Below are 17,944 nucleotides of genomic sequence, written 5' to 3'. Positions count from 1 at the left end.
CTTTTCCCATGCACTGTTGATTTTTCTCCGTCAAAAGATTCTGTGACTCTGACTTTGTTAATTTACGTTTTTGGTCGACGTAGCGAGAAGTAAAATTTAATTGAAATTGAGTATAGAACAAATCAATAATACTGAAATTTCAGTTTCTGCTAAAATGTCAGTTGGGCCCTTATGATTTTGAACGCTAGCATTGATTTAAGAAAATAAAACTAGTTCGTTCATTTCATCTGCTTATTTTTACTTTTAATAACAACACTTTTCCTATGTGTGGACTATTATGAGAAAAGTAACATACATAAACAAAATCTGTGACGTCACAGATTTAAAAATCTTCCCACCTTTCATTTCCCATCTCGGTGTGCAACGGTGTGGTGATGTGGAACTAGCGCTGGTAGAATGCAAGGCGCGTAGAAGTATATCCTAAGGTGGGCCAACTTGCTAAAACCACTCTTCAGCCATCTTGGAAATCTACTGTGTTTTGTTTGTAAACAAAACACAATACGCTTGTGCCGGAGCTCGCTCGTGATCAGTCTGTCTCTTTCACGCTTCAAAGAAATAATTCCCCTTCTGCTTTCTTCCGTACTGTTTTCATATACCGCTCCCCTAACCAACTTAGTGACGAAACGGCCTCACCTAGTACCATAGACCCGTCTTGGTAGAATGGATTTTGGAGGTTGCAGTGTTGCAAGGATCGAGATAAAATATTAGGCTGTCAAAAAAGTCCTGCGGTATTTTTTTTGAATTTTCATTTGTTCATAAAATTAGTTACAATCGTTTGTTTTAAGCGGACCTTACACGGTCAACTTTATTGACAATATGATGACATTTGAGAGCATAATGACAGCTGAACATGGCCGACGACGCAGAAATCCGGATTTGCTGATTTTCGAGCATCAATATCGTGACATTTCATATAGATGCATGATGTTGACGTTTTACCTCACGGACTTCCAGACTGAGTTGCCAGATATGCAAGCGCACATTTAATTTTTGTTAGTCTTTTTGCGATTGCAATTAAAATTTATAAACTACTGAAATTGTAGGAATCATAAATGGAAGCTTTTGGTTTGGAAAACCGATACTTTGAATAGCAAAATACGGTACTTTTCACGATACAAATCAAAACTTCAAAGTAAACTGACAATGTGATGGTGAGAGAGTGGATGAAACTTAACAACGTTTTAGGATTTTTTTAACGTTGAACTCGGTCATTCTTTGCGCTAGTGAGCGGGTTGTGTGTTTCTTCACACTCCACTATAAAATTTTGAGAATGAGAAGATCTGGGGAAATCACAGATGAAAAAACATCATGTGTTAATTCAAGCTACAGTAGAATCCCGATTATCCGCGGAATAGTCGGGCAAACTCACCGCGATTAACGAATATCGCGATGACCCATTAAAGGACAAAAAAAATGCAAACACGAAAAGAGATGTTTCAACATAAAAACTATGTTCTATCAATACAAAAATCAATCAACTATCCATCTATAAGGTCGTGTACACCAGTGGCTAAATAATGTAAAAGCCATGACCACAACAAAAGAGCATGGGCCTACCACTCACTAACAAATTCCGGAAAGGCCTATTGATTTACTATGGAACTCGCAGTCACGAATAATCCGCAGGGCGGATCACCCGCTCGCGGATAATCGGGGTTCTACTGTCATAGTCTCATTTATGGAATAAAAACATTTGCTTGCAGATAAAATAACTTGCATATATTTTCGCAAACTAAAATAATCTGGCATCTCTGAAACTGAAAGGAACAGTCTGTATTTGTGAAACGAGTATTATGATGTATTTTTGAGGAGAAAAACCGAATTCTAAAGTGTAAATTATGAATGAAAATTAACTTTTACGAATCAAATTAGTATTCTATGTGAATGCAAATCACTTTTTTTCTGCAAGTGATGAGAAAATCCCATACAAAAATTATGTCTGAAATTGACGTTATATTATAATAATACTGTTTAGTAGGAATATCTGAAAATTCAGAGGAAGTAGGTTAAGTTAAGGTTAGGACTACGCGCTTCAACTAATTAAATAATACCAAGTAGATATTTTCATTCAAATTTTACCAATTGAAAATTGCCTTTTAGCCTTCTAATCTGATAGAGAATTGTTTGGATCCCAAACTCGAATGTCGCCACTAGCCATCGCGGATATTTTCGTTGTCTCGGGTTGAGGGCGATATTGACCGTGTAAGGTGGAAAAATATTGATTGAGGTTAGATCAGATGTTGAAAGCCTAGCTGTCACGATATTGAAGACACTTATTGTCAATCCGGTTGATCGTGTAAGGTGCCCATTAAGTCAAATATTCGCCGTTTTGTTCGATGACTTGTTCCCAACGAGATGCCAACTTCATAATACCCCTGTTATAGAAGCTCGCTTCCTTATTGACAAAAAACTCGGATAGCCAATTTTCACAGGTCTCTTTTGTGGCTAACTTCTGACTACCTAGCTCGTTCGCCATGGACAAAAACAGGTGGTAGTCACTTGGTGCATGGTGCAAGGTCCGGACTATACGGCGGATGCAAAAGAACCTCCCATCTTTGTGAATCCAAGCTTCTTCAAATGGTTAATAACGGTTTGATGACTTATCCCCAGCTCTTGGCCGATGCCACGGCTGATACTATGCCGGTCTTTCTCGGCTAATTCAGCGATTTTGTCGCAATTTTCGACAACAGGCCTTCCGGAGCGTGGCGCATCTTCGACGACCTCTACACCAGAACGAAAACGTTGAAACCATCGTTGTGCGGTGGAAATGGAAACTGTATCGGGTCCATAAACTGCACAAATTTTATTGGCAGCTTGAGATGGATTTTTGCCTTTGTCATAGTAGTACTGTAAAATATGTCGGATTTTCTCTTTATTTTGCTCCATATTTGCGACACTATAACTCACGAACGACTTAACCAAACAAAACACTGTCAAGGACTATATTATAGCGCGCAAAAATACCTTTCCAACAAGCTATAGTATGACTCGATACAATGAATACAACTAGAACTACGCGCTTACAACGACACCTGCGGAAATACCGCAGAACTTTTTTGACAGCCTAATATCATCTGTTTTCTTGAACTGTTCTTTCACTACCACATTGTTCCGAGAATCCATTAGGTTGACGTGTAGCACGGGAAGTTTCTTTGGTCCAATTACGGAGAAAGTGTGGAGAATATCGATATAATTTTTTTTTTTGAATTCTTTATTTTTGAGACTTTCAGCCTCTTGGGCTGGTTCGTCTCAGCAAAACGGCCGAAACCATGCCACGATGTGCGCTTACTATAATTCATTTTACATGCACATACGGGCAATTAACAATAAAATAATAAACAAAAAACAGATTTCGTCACGAGACTTTCCACGCATTTGAGCTTTTTTCCCCTGGTCGTTTGACGAGGATGTCCGCTCACCATGGCCCCAGGCCACAGGTGGGGAATCCGCGCCACTCGAAGATGCCGACGAAAGAACAAGGATCTTCGATTTGATCACAAGTTTTTTGTTTAAATTTTAAAAAATCGGCATCTTTCAAAGAACAGAGCAGTGCAGCAGTTCGTGAAGGGCCGTCGCCAAGCACATCACAAATGCTCCCGCTGAGCCCGTGTAAGTTCCGAAGGTTCTCGTACTTTGGGCAAATACAGACGATGTGTTCGACTGAATTGCGAACCTCGCACAAGTCACAAAGGGGATGAAAGGTTCCTCTGTTGAAGTTGTGCGACATGTTGCAGTGGCCGGTTCTTAACCTGGATAAGATTCGTTGCTCTCTCATCGTTTTGACGTCTTCGAATCTGGTGATGGATCCTTTGATTCTCCGGAGGAACAGCGTCGCTTTAACGAACCATTTCTCCACCCAAAAAGTTTTGAAGGTGTTGGCGATCCATAGTCAGATGTCGTCTAGCGGTACTTTGCGCGTTAAAAGTTGTCCAAGGTGACCGATTCCGTCAAAACGGTCGGCCGCTTCATTGCCGGCTATGCCACTATGTCCGGGGACCCACATGACGACTGTATCCGGTAGCAGATACCTCCTGATAGCTTGTATCCAAGGGTGCCTAGTTATAGCCGCGCCAACGGCATCGATGACGCTAGCCGAGTTGGTAGCTATCAGGATTCCGGCAGCTTCGGCCGAGAACATCTGGCAAATGTCGACGAGCTTCTTGCTAGAAATAATAGAGTTATTATGACCGCTTACCCCGAAACCAACTCCTTGCATCCCTTTGGAACCGTCCGTGTAGCGAATTTCATAATAGTGATATTTTCTTGAGACAAGTTCGACAAAGGTTTGCTTCAGACCCACAGAGCTCGCCCCAACTCGGAAGTTGTTCCTGATTGTATCATCCACTCGGACCACCGGCAACCTCCAGTCGTTAGTCCCAAACCGAAGCTGTTTAGCTATCGGTGGAAGGTTTGAGTGTGTCACCTGCTGCAAGATTTCGTTCGTTAAAACAGTCAGGTATGTCTCCTTACCTCCGCTGGTTTTAGCGAGGAAGCTCGCAGTTCTGGAGACTATCGCCACGTCCACAAGAATGTCAAACGAAGATAATCCGTAGTGCATTGTTGGAAATCGTCGATACATTGAAATGATGGCACCAGTTTTGATGAACAATTCTAATAGAATAAACATCATTTCTCACGGTACAAGATAAGTTATTCAGCTTCAATTAGCGCGCATAATCTTTTCACGTGTGGCAATTGAAATACGAAAAAGCTAGAAGTAATATTTGCTGATTAACACGTTGAGCCTCAGATTGTTCTAGCTGCGCTTCCCATTTAGTCCGCAACAAGAGCATTTGCACAATATGAGTGTCGGTCCGCACTCCAAAAGACATTTGGTCGGTGTTAGGTCAGACCGGACCATGTGACATTATGATTTTGAGAAAAACGAACTTGAAGTTCAGTGCCCTGCAATTTTCAAAGTACTTAATTTTTTTGTTCAATATTGTTCTCAGAAATGTTAGCTATTCTCTGGCAATACTTTGCTGTATGATAATGGTATCAAGTATCATGCCAAAAAAGGCAGTTATTTGGCTGCTTATACATACAAGGTCCACTCTGACTGAACCAAGTGAAACTTTTTTTAGGATTTGGTTCACTATGACTGAATAGTTTCGAAATGTTTCTCGATCACTTAACAGTTGTGAGTCAAAGTGTGCCATTCTGTTATGAAAATTAGAGCGAGAAGGGATGTGAGGCTGGAATCGCGTAAACATTTGGTTGCGTTCAGCATAATAGTATCTGCCATCTAATACTGGCATGAATATGATTGCACGGCTTACATGTTACAGCATATATTCCCCATTTTCAATCATCTTAGACAGTATTCGTCGATAGAATCGTCAAATTCGAATTCATTGTCATCGCTAGAGTCTAAATCGCACTCTGAAATAGTACATTTTGCGATCACACTGAATATCAGCATTTTTCATTGATTCGTTCAGTCAGAGTGAACTAAGTTTATTTTTTAATATACTCAGAATTTGTACATTTTACACAAACGGGTTCAAGCACATTTCAACGAGGTACCTATTAGCCTCAAGAAAAAAATTGTTGGTTTGAATTCGGCGCTTGAAAATTGTTCAAATTAAGTATATAAATGATTGACACATGGTCCATTCTGTCTGCACATGATAGAGAGCCATTTCGCCATGGTAAATGGTCTGACTGCATACTAAGAGGAGTGTTCGTTGATCAATCATAACAATTTCGATCCGTTATTCCTGCTGTATGCGTGATTTTCTAAATCTGATAAATGTGATATGTAGCTTACATAATGCTTAACCAAATGTAATCAATAACTCGAAATTTTCAATTTTGCGACTTGGTCCCCTCTGACTTAACACCGACCATTTATTGTATAACAATAAAACGCCCCTATTCTGCATTTCGATCGATTCGAAATATTTCGAACGACTTGATAAAGTTCCATTCCGTATTCCGTTCGAGTTGTTTTTGCATTTCGTTCGATCTGTTTCCTTTCGAACATTTAACGAACGAAATAATGATTTCAAACGAAATGGAAATATAAACAGTGAAAACAGTAAGCATTTTTCCATTTTGACAAATACTGTTACGAGCAACTCAATTGGGTCTCTTTGGGACCGATTTAAACCTTGCAAATCGTTGGTTCAAAGTGGAAAAACAGATATAATATATGAAAAATTTATATAAAAGCTAGACTACTATAAACAAAAAAAAGTTGTTGGCGACTGCAAACTCTATTTCATTGTAACAAATTAGGACAGCAGTGAGAAAATGAATATGACCATTTATTTTTTCTTCCTCTCAAAACAACCAAATTAAAAAAAAAAGTGAAGCCGAAAAGCCTTTTCCTAATCAATTCAAATCGACTGTTGGAAGGATAATCAATTTTTAAATAAATTAGGAGATTTTTAGAATAAGGACGATAAAATGTGTATGAAAGGAAATTATGCACCTAGAAGAAAGTAGTACGATCTAATTCTTCTCATGCTTCAAGAATGTAATTCACAGACTGAATTAATTTAGCAGAGAAATTTAAACCCGGCATCAAAATATGAATCAAAGAAGGGATAATTATTATTTAACAATATTCCGTCAATTCTGGGAAGACTGCTTATTCTGTTTAGAAAGACACAATCATATCTCCCGTACTTTAATTGTATGGACAGGGAAAAATGGGGAAATGTACTTATCGATAATTTGAATAGGTGTGATTCTAAACTTTACATACACACTATGAAGTGGAATTTTAACAAAATGTAAAATGTTGAGGCATATTTGTCTACAGCCAATTTATAACAAGAATGTGTCCATCAATCGCAATAATAGCTTTTGAATGTACCGAAGGGCTGGAAAACCAGGAATGAATTCTTGTAAGGACATGTATGCCCCAATACTTACTTAACAGTTCATGAGTAACTGAAATGTGGGATTATCGAGAATAAAAATGTAAACAAAGTAGCGCTATAAAAGCGAAGAAGAATCATGGGAGATGAATTTACCTCCAACAATAAAGATTGAAATGAAGAAAACTAAATATTGAAGAAGATGAAAGATTAAAGATTAAAAGAATATGAAAGATTAAAGATTAAAGAATTAATGAGAGGGAGATATATTCAGCAAGAATGATGAAAATAAACATATTGCACCAAGAAATTTTTAAATGAAGCTGTACAAGCTCATCAACAATGATCGATAAGACTTTCGGGGAAGCTTTAAGGAGATATGACCATTTTTGTTTCCATTTAGAATTGGGGAATTACAGAGTTGAGGGAGTATGTTTTATTTTAATTACAACCGAAAAAAAAATCATTTAAGTTCCTATAACTGAAAAGTAAAAAGCAAAAATCAAATACATTTATCTAATTATTACATTATTGTATAATCTGCTTGCAATAACCTCTTCAAGATTATTTCAAGCTGTACAAGTAAGGGGGGATGAAGCGGCCCTAATCGCTTCAGACATCATTATAGAGACGCTTGGAGAATGCTTCACTCCATTTTTCCATATTTCATTTTAACACGCGCGTTGTTGTCAATTTACAAAAGTACATCCACCTTGGAGATGAACGGCCCTGTTGTAAATTTTTGTTTCCGCGTATGCTAAATTTGCCCTAGTTTAATTGTGTTGCTCTTTACACAATCGCTTGCAGAGTCAGCACGAGGAAGGGCGCGCCAAATTTTGTATTAGTAAATAAGAAAACAAGAATTGTAAACATGACAAATAATAAAAGCATTCGAGGCAGTCAAGCTCGGGAATTAGTACTCAGAATTTTTACCGCACCGGGCGCGTTCAATTTTTCCTCCGAAAGGTCCATGATTTGGTATCAAGCCAGTGCCGAAGACGGTCGGTTCACGTCACTACTTCGATTGAATGGCACGATTGTTCATTCAACAGAAGGAAATCTCAAATCTCTATGATAGCATGACAAGCAACAAGTATGAAAGACCGGTTATTCAACCGAATCGTAGGATCATAGTGAGCAGAGATTCGCATGAGTGAAGCATTACCATTTGTCAATTCAGTTCATGAGCCCGCGATATTCAGGATGAATAGAAATGTTGTCAAACTTTACTGATGGTAATTGCTATTTATAATTCGAATGAATGATATGATTATTCGCTGCATTGTATCAGTGTAATACACAGGGTAAAATAGTTTTCATTCAGTATCGTTCTAGATACGAAACAATGAACATCGAACATGTCTTTGTTTCGGACTAAGCTCTGAACGCGATCAAATTACTCACTCGCTGATGTCTCTGGCATTGCAATCATTACATCAAACTGACGCCATTGTATTAATGTTTTGAGCAACCCAATTGTGTGGGGAATCATCAAGCTTGGCTATCGTCAGCTCACCAATAAAATAAATGTTCTGGAATTTTGTCAGTGATTTGGTTTCGCATGACGGTAGGAAAACTCTTTCCACAAATGATGACAGCTAAGCTAATCTAGACTGGCAATATTAACAGAAAGGGCTTCTGTTGAAAAGAGCGCAAAACAGAGATAAGTGTGTGTATATTTAGTTGCTTCAAGCCATCGATATATGGATATTTGTATGCATACGTGCGTGCTTCATAACCCGTACGTAAAAATAGTGCATCTTCTCTACGCTGAAACCCCATCTGTAATAATAAATATATCAAGGAGGGGAGATAGCGGGAGGAAATTATTTACGGTAGGGTTACGCTAGTAATGATCCTCTGTTGAGGCAAATGTTCAGCCTTCTTCCAAGCAATTAACATTGTTTGTTTTCTGTCATCATAAAGGTTTCGTTAGTGCCTTTAACATTGCATCAATGCATTGAACGGACGCCACGGTGAAGCAGGTGTTAAGGTTGTGCACCAAAAAATTATTTGAGGAATACCAAGTTATTCAGTAATAAGTCATTAATTTATTCGGGCTCGCGTGCAGATAGAGTTTATTTCGCTTATTTAGTCACCAAGAAAGTAAATGTCATTCTGGAATATTGTATGTGATTTGGTTTCGCTTGCCAGTAGCAAAACTTTCTCCACTAAGGATGACAGCTGCGCTTATCTCGAGCATGTATTGTTCTACGAGTACAAGAATGAATCATCAAACAATTGTCGTCAAATGATTCTACGATAAAAAAAACATTTCAGGGCGACCAAACTGGTAGAATGGATATTTCAAAAACTTCGTAGCATTATAAAATAATATCCGCAGTTATAAACAAGCGACTTGAATTAAACTTCAGCGTAGTTCTACGTCAACAATGCGGTCGTGTCTTGAACACAACCTCCTATAATTTTTTTATTCGTCTTTTCCGACGAGATTCCACAGATATTTACTGCACTCTGTCACACTTTATTCATATTCAGCAGAAAGTCAGAAAATGTCTCTTTTTAATCAATAAAAAAAATACTGCAAAAAAGCGTTTTCACAAGGATGTGATAGGATCTCAATAGAAAAACGAAAATCGACGTTACGATGTCAAAATAATATATGGAGGCGCAGCTATCTCACTAGCACACTCCACCATCTTCGTCATTTCTATTTCTTCATTTATATCCAGCAAATTGGGGTGGTATCCAGGACAGGGCCGCATTGTTGACGTAGGGCCACTTGTTCATTCTTTCGAATATTAGTTTGGAATACATCAAAATTGTGGAATTATTTGTTTAGTAGAATGTTTTGGCAATTCTGGAAAGGATTAATGAGTGCGTGGTTTTGTAGAAATAGCTAAAGATGCTTGATTCATGATTCATTGGGAGAATGCTACTTTTTGCATTGTAAAGCATGTGCGAGTAAACCAATCTCCTTTATTCGTTACATTGTTTACTTGTTTTACTATTTCCTCTATATATGTCTCGGACAGAAACATAGGCGATTTTCTGTTGATTTGTGTATTTGGAATCAAAATCTATTTCTTACTTGAAGATATATTGACCCTCAAAATCTTTCACTTCTTCACCCGAAACATTGAAATGGGCCCCTATATTGAAATGTTAAACCTAGCCCTACATTAAAATATATTAGACGTGTACTGCAGAGTGACTTTTTTCATTCCGCTCACACTATCGACTCTCTCAGACTTCGACTCGGGCAAAACCTCTGTGTGTGCATGTTAGCTACTCGCTGGTTGAAGTGAAAATAGTATGAACTCACAAGTGAAATTTCATTAATTATTTCACCCAGTGTATAGGCAGAGTTTACGCTGCAATATTTACGATTTACATGCGACTGATTTGCTTACCAAACTTCGCAATGGTAGTGGTATAAGAGAACAGTGCAACGCAGATGCATAAGTTGCTCGTAATAAATAACGCAGGTAGATGAGCACAAAAATGCCGAAACAAATGTAGGGGAAATGGGAATGCTTCGAATTGTCATTAATTCAAATCATTTACAGACTAGCTGATCGTCTATAACGTCGAAATCTTGTCATCTTAGATAAATTCCGATTCGTTTGGTACACAAATCATTAAAATCCATTCGCAGCAGAGCTACAGTATAATGTATCAGTTCATAAAATCTGGATGACCTTTACATGGTTTAATCGAAAACTTATGAGGAGTGATCTCTGCAAAGAGTAGATGCCGTTAACAAATAGTATGGAACTGTTGAAGATATTCAACGAGCAGTCGTCGAGGAAGAGTGAATAAATAGTTTGAACATGCCGCAGTTTTTGACGATGTACGAAGATGATTGATTGATATATGACCTTTGTAACAGCTTCAATATGACCGTTTTGAACACTGGGGAAACAACACGTGAACCTAAACCTCCTGCTAACCCAAGTGCTCTTGACCTCTCGCTTTGCTCGAATTCAATATCGTTAGATTGCATATGGAATGTAATCCAGGACCCCAACGGTAGTGATCATTTGCCAATCAAAATTTCTATCACCATTGGGTCGCATTCTTCTGAATCTATAAACATGGCATATGACCTCACAAAACACATTGACTGGAAAAAATATGCGGACGCGATTGCTCTAGCCATCACTTCCAAAGATGGTTTAACTCCATTGGAGGAGTATAACTTCCTTTCTCGTTTGATCTATGACAGCGCGGTTCGCGCTCTAACGAAACCCATCCCAGGTTCCACTATTCGTCGAAGGCCTCCCAATCTATGGTGGGATAGCCAGTGTTCCAAGCTTTATCAGGATAAATCGAATGCATTTAAAGCTTTTCGGAAACGTGGAACCATTGAAAATTTTCAGTCGTATTTGAACCTTGAAAATCAATTTAAAAACTTTTTTTTTATCCCTTTTGTTTATTTTAGGCTCATTAGCATTTTAGCTATAACAGAGCCGAATTTTAATAGTGTACATGTCACATATCTATCATATCTATAATTAGCACATTACACAGTTGCCATTTTTCGGCGTTAGAGTATTCCCTTCTATACCGTTGCAAATGGTACACATTTACACAATAGCCATTTAGGCGTAAGAGTTTTCTATCTGTTCTTCCATTATCCAGTTAAGACTGGACAGCGGAGACAGTCGTTGATCCATTGTTGAGTTATTTATAGAACAGCAGCCCGATGTTTCTTGCAGAGCAGAGCAGATGTATGGATAAATCGATCTTATTTCGACCGTGGATCGATCTCCATCGCTGATGATTGTTGCGTGAACGTAGTTATTCTGTAACAACACAAAGATGGTCAATGGGGGCCCTGAGTTTTGAACTCACGATCGATCGCTTACTAAGCGAACGCGCAACCAATGCGGCTACGGAGACCCCCTATTTAAAAACTTGAGCAAAGGAAAAAAAACGTGCTTATTGGCGAAATTTTGTGGGAGGTTTGTCACGAGAAACGTCAATGAAAAAATTATGGAAAGTGGCTCGAAACATGAGAAATCGCTCTTCAACGAATGAAAGCGAAGAATATTCACATCGATGGATTTTGAATTTTGCACGGAAGGTTTGTCCTGATTCCGCTCCTGTGCAAAAAATTGTTCGAGATATACCACAAGATAGGTGCGATCTTGATTCCGGGTTTTCGATGGTAGAATTCTCTCTTGCGCTCCTTTCTTGTAACAATTCGGCTCCAGGAACGGATAGAATTAAGTTCAACTTGTTGAAAAACCTCCCTCATGTGGCGAAACATTGCTTGTTGAATTTATTCAATCGATTTCTGGAGCATAATATTGTTCCAGATGATTGGAGACAAGTGCGAATTATAGCTATTCAAAAACCCGGAAAACCCGCGTCCGACTTCAATTCGTACCGCCCAATAGCAATGCTGTCTTGTATACGGAAATTGTTGGAGAAAATGATCTTGTTTCGCCTTGATCGATGGGTTGAAACGAATGGCCTACTCTCAGATACACAATATGGGTTCCGCAGGGGCAAGGGGACGAATGATTGTCTTGCGATGCTTTCTTCAGAAATTCATTTGGCTTACGCCGAAAAAAAAACAAATGGCTTCAGTATTCTTGGACATAAAGGGGGCCTTTGATTCTGTTTCAATAGACAAATTACACTCTCGGGGTCTGCCGCCTCTATTGAATAATATGTTATATAACTTGCCTTGTGAGAAGCATTTGAAATTTTCTCACGGAGATTCGGCAGTAAGTCGGTTCTCTTACATGGGCCTCCCCCAGGGCTCATGTTTAAGCCCCCTTTTGTACAACTTCTATGTAAGCGACATCGACAATTGCCTTACACAAAATTGCAGCCTAAGACAACTTGCAGATGATGGAGTGGTGTCTGTCGTAGGATCAAACGAATCCGACCTGCAAGGACCCTTACAAGATACTTTGAACAATTTTTCAACCTGGGCCATTGGGCTAGGGATCGAATTCTCCACGGAGAAAACAGAGATGGTGGTTTTTTCTAGGAAGCATAGATCAGCAAAACCAAAGCTTCAACTTTTGGGTAAACCGATCATTAATGCTATGTTATTCAAGTATCTTGGGGTCTGGTTCGACTCCAAATGTACTTGGGGGGCCCATATTAGGTATCTGAGTAAAAAATGCCAACAAAGAATAAATTTTTTCCGTACAATTACCGGCACCTGGTGGAGTGGTGGTGGTGGTTTTGTATTATAGAGACTTTAAACTTTTTAGTTCATTCGTCTCTAGCCTTGAGAAAGGCCCTTTGAAAACTCTACTCTAACTCCTGCATTACACCTCCGCCCCCATTGCCTTGAGAAAGGCACTCGATCCCTCGCCGTCCAGCTCGTCCAGCAACGATGTTGTCCAGTCGGTGTCCACACAAAGAATGTGTACGGTTTGGACGAGAATGATGACCTGGTGGGGAGCCCATCCAGAAGATCTTATAATGTTGTATCGAACAACTATTCTCTCAGTGATGGAGTATGGCAGTTTCTGTTTTCAATCAGCTGCCAAAACACACCTCATTAAACTCGAGCGAATTCAGTATCTTTGTCTCCGTATTGCGTTGGGATGTATGCCCTCAACGCATACCATGAGTCTCGAGGTTTTGGCAGGCGTACTCCCACTAAAAGATCGCTTCAATTTATTATCTCTTCGGTTCTTTATCCGGTGTAAGGTCATGAACCTATTGGTGATCGGAAATTTTGAGCAGCTGATCGAGTTAAAAATCAAGAGACTCTGGATTCATGAGTTCATATCATAAATTCATCTCCATGCAGGTTGATCCTTCCTTGTATATTCCCAACCGTGTTTGTTTTACTGACTACATCAATTCCTCTGTGCATTTTGATCTGTCCATGAAGCAAGATATCCGTTTCAATCTTGCCAGCAGCAATCTCTGCGTTTGTGACCAAGGTTATCACGACATCGAGCATGTTGTTTGGTCGTGCGAGGTGTATCTGGTCGCCAGATCGAATTTAGAAAACTCCCTTCGGGCCCGAGGAAAACAGCCCAATGTGCCGGTAAGAGATGTGTTGGCTCGATTAGACCTTGATTACATGTCCCATATATATGTTTTCCTTAAAGCTATCGATCTTCGTGTGTGACTGCTCTATATCCTTATACCCTTCTTCCCTTCCTTTGCGGGTAATTCGTCCCCTTGCTATAAATAGTAGAATAAGGTGAAATGTAAATACACTATAGATATGCGAATAGATTTAAGAATTGAGTGTTCATCAACATTGTTACAATTTCCTTATATCCCATCCTTCTCCTAAAAATATTTCACCCTTCTAATCTCGAGTACACCGCGAGTAATCGGTTTTCCACCTTACTAACCATAGATGTGAGAAAATTGTTTATATATATAATTTTAAAATTATATTTAAGAATTCGGCTCCTTTAAACTTAAGTAACTGAGCCTGTAAAAATAAACGAATTAAAAAAAAATGAGTGGGTTATATCTATGATATAACCGCAAGGTTGACTACTTTAGCTTAGCAATCATTCGTTTGTATTGATTAAATTCTTGATTGAATGAAACAGTTTCCAAATTCAACTGAGTTCAATATATTTGCTCTGTGAGTGAAAAAAATGAACAAATGCCGTGTAAAGTCAATTCATTTATTGTGATTGATTGTTCTTCATTACAAGTAAATTTAATGACGGACCTTTTACGTTTGGTATGATGACTAGAACAAAATATATGTACGGATGAATTATCAAACGTTTGATGAACCAGCCTAAGGCTGAAAATCTTTCCAATAAAGACAAAAAAAATATCAAACGATTATTTTATTTTACATTTCCCTCTGAAGTTTACATCCCAAAAGTGTACATACTTCTCGAATCTCGAATTTGCTTGAAACTGGGAAGTTCATTCGCTTCTAGTGTGACACGATTTTCCCAGGTTCCTAAGTTTAGAAGATCATGTTAGGACAGACATATTGCACTCTGCACAAAGGCAAGCGAGGACAAAAATACTCGCAGTTTGCATTTATTTGCAGAGCCGATTTCCCCAGAAACCTCGGTTTTTAAGTCTGTGTTAGGGAAACACATATCAATCGGAACAAAAAAAAACCCCGATTTGTATGAATTCGCAATGCCGATTTCCCCACGCTCCATGGATTTGAAGTCTGTGTTAGGGAAACACATTCCAGTCGGAACAAAAATACCCCCGACTTGCATGAATTTGAAATACCGATTTCTCCAGGCACCTTGGTTTAGAAATCTCTATTAGGGAACACATTTCGGTGGGAACAAAAGCTCCCCCTACTTTCGTGTGTTCTTTTTCTTCTTTTTGGCTTTAAGAGGGTTTAAACTTTTCAGTTCACTCGCCTCTAGGCTCTTTCGTGTGTTTCTTCTTCTTCTTCTTTTTGGCTTTAAGAGGGTTTAAACTTTTCAGTTCATTCGCCTCTAGCGATTTCGTGTGTTTCTTCTTCTTCTTTTTGGCTTTAAGAGGGTTTAAACTTTTCAGTTCATTCGCCTCTAGATTTCGTGTGTTTGCAATACCGATTTCGCTGCTTGGTTTTAAAGTCTGTGTTAGGGAACATTTTTCGATGAGAACAAAACTACTTTCATGTATTTGCAATGCCGATTTCCCCAAGGCTGCTTGGTTTTGATGGCTGTGTTAGGGAAACCGTAAATCGGGCCAATCAAAACGATGCAGTTAGGGCGTTTAGATAACGCCTAATATTTTACAGTTATTCAATTGTTTATCTAATGAAAAACAACATTTTGTTAGTTGCGATAGATGCGTAGAAATATTCCCTATCAAGTGATGCAAACATCTCTCCTATCCAGTACGAAATGTTCGAGCTATAAGCATTCGAAATCTTTCATTTTTTCCTGCATGTTCTGTGTTTAGGTTTTCATTTTACCCTCCATATATTCCGGTTAGACGTAGTCCCACGTCAAAAAGAAGATGATTGATGACGAAACGTACGTGAAGATTGATTTTGGACAGCTCCCAAGCCTGAAATTCTATAAGACCACTGCCAGAGGAGATGTCCTCAGTAAATTTAAGTTGATTTTGGTAAGGGATTTGCAGCTTAACATAAAACTATGATTCTCGTCACAAACAAGACAATGGACTCAAAAATGTATAGAGAGGAGTGCCTGCAGAAACGTCTCCTTCCATTTATTAAGGTTCACAAAGATCCGGTGAAGTTTTGGTCAGATGTGGCAAGCTACCACTAAAGTCAAAAGGTGCTTCAGTGATACCGTGACGATGGGGGAAAAGATCTCAATCCTCCCAATTGCCCCAAATTTCGCCTAATCGGAAAATATTAAGCAATTGTTGAGCCGAAAGAAGGGTGCCAAAGTGACTCGGAATACTGCAGACATGAAGAGATCGTGGAATAGAATGGCCGCTAACAGAGAGTCCAAACATTGATGGACGGTATCCGAAGAAAAGTACGAAAATTTATCAAAATTGTAACGGAATAATGTTTTCAATACTTTTTCTGAAAAGAACAATTAATTATCTGTATTTTGATATAGGAACACTTTTGTACCTTTAACCAATCCCAAGATGCAACTAGTTTTGTCATTTCGGTTTCTAAATTGATTTAGCTTTAATTCTGGTTTGAAAGGTTGACAACGCATCAATTCTAACCAAGCGCAATTCTTCTCCATTTCATTCCAGTCGCGTCATAAAATCACCATCGGAGATCGAAGTGCTGCGGTACGTGGCGCGCGTCTCATCAGACGCCCATAAGATGGTGATGAAGAACATTCGCCCCGGTTGGTACGAATATCAGGGGGAATCGGAATTCATACACCATTCCTATTCGGTGGGTGGCTGTCGGCACATGTCGTACACCTGTATATGCGGTGCCGGATCTAATTCGGCTATTCTGCATTACGGTCATGCTGCTGCTCCGAACGATCGGCTCATCCAGGATGGGGATATGTGCTTGTTCGATATGGGCGCCAACTACGGAGGCTACACTTCGGACATCACCTGTAGCTTCCCGGTGAATGGAAAGTTTACAGAGGACCAAAAACTGATCTACAATGCCGTCCTGGCCGCACGGGATGCGGTATGCGCTAGTGCGAAGGAGGGCGTCTCCTGGGTGGACATGCATCGCCTAGCTAATCGTGTGATGCTGGAGGAGCTCAAAACAGGTGGATTGCTACAAGGCAATGTGGATGAGATGATGGCCGCTGGGTTGAACGCTATCTTCCAACCGCACGGATTGGGACATTTCCTAGGTTTGGATGTGCACGACGTGGGTGGTTATTTGACGCACTGTCCAGAACGTCCCAGCGAGCCAGGATTGAATCGTCTGCGCACGGCCCGAACACTGAAGGCTGGAATGTATGTCACCATTGAGCCTGGCTGTTACTTTATTGAACCGGTAAAATCAATTAATCATTTAACCCATTAATTCGAGTCAACTATCTTGTTTTCGCAGTTACTCGAGAAAGCTTTCGCGGATCCGATAATGAATAAATTCATGGTCAAAGAAAAAATTGATCGCTTCCGCAACTTTGGAGGTGTTCGTATTGAAGATGACGTTCTCATCACGAAGACAGGCATTGACAATTTCACCTTTGTACCAAGAACGTAAGTATTCTCACTGATATTTTTCATTTCAATGACTAGAACGTTAACCTCAGTAATAGCTTAAAATGAGTTTTTTTTTTGTATTCAATGTGATTGAATAAAAACAAGTTCTTGAAATATTATCAAGGTAGCTCAAGATTCTAATAGAAACTTTTCATTTTTTCCAGCGTTGAGGAAATCGAGACTTGGATGGCGCAATAAACAACACTTCTTTCTCTGAAACCATATTCCTGGGAGAGATCAATATATTTTACATATTCCAGCAGCCAAATGAGAAGCGCGCATGATAAATAAATAACATTTTTATTCAAATTATATATTTTCCTTTCTGTCTTATACAAAACCCAGAAGTATCCGAACCCATCGAATTCAGCTTCTATCGTTTGTCTACATTAGGGTGCCAATGAAAATGGTCATCTCGAATTTCAAAAAGTTATCTCATAAAAAATATTCACCACCTCGAAAAAACACCCTATGCAAAATATCAACTCAATCGGACTTAAGGGAGACTGGCGCAAAGCGGTCAAAGTTTGAGTTATTCGAAAATCGAAAAATCACCCAAGGGAAATCGGGGTTTTCGA

General features: G+C 39.2%; 1 protein-coding gene across 6 annotated transcripts in view; it reads left to right on the top strand.

The window, feature by feature from the left end:
• LOC129770204 (xaa-Pro dipeptidase) overlaps positions 1-17,675 on the top strand; it is a 326,892-nt gene extending 309,217 nt beyond the window's left edge. For all 6 annotated transcript variants that reach the window (XM_055772898.1, XM_055772894.1, XM_055772895.1 and 3 more), the window contains 3 exons: positions 16,440-17,154; positions 17,212-17,363; positions 17,531-17,675. In XM_055772898.1, coding sequence (XP_055628873.1) covers positions 16,440-17,154; positions 17,212-17,363; positions 17,531-17,564 — 901 coding nt within the window. In that variant the 3' untranslated portion in view covers positions 17,565-17,675. The remainder of the gene's footprint in view (positions 1-16,439; positions 17,155-17,211; positions 17,364-17,530) is intronic.
• Positions 17,676-17,944: the final 269 nt, after the last annotated feature.

This window comes from Toxorhynchites rutilus, chromosome 2 (assembly GCF_029784135.1).
Source record: "Toxorhynchites rutilus septentrionalis strain SRP chromosome 2, ASM2978413v1, whole genome shotgun sequence".
Taxonomy (NCBI): domain Eukaryota; kingdom Metazoa; phylum Arthropoda; class Insecta; order Diptera; family Culicidae; genus Toxorhynchites; species Toxorhynchites rutilus.
The sequence above is the reverse complement of the archived record's forward strand: the minus strand, read 5'-3'. Positions and strand labels throughout refer to the sequence as shown.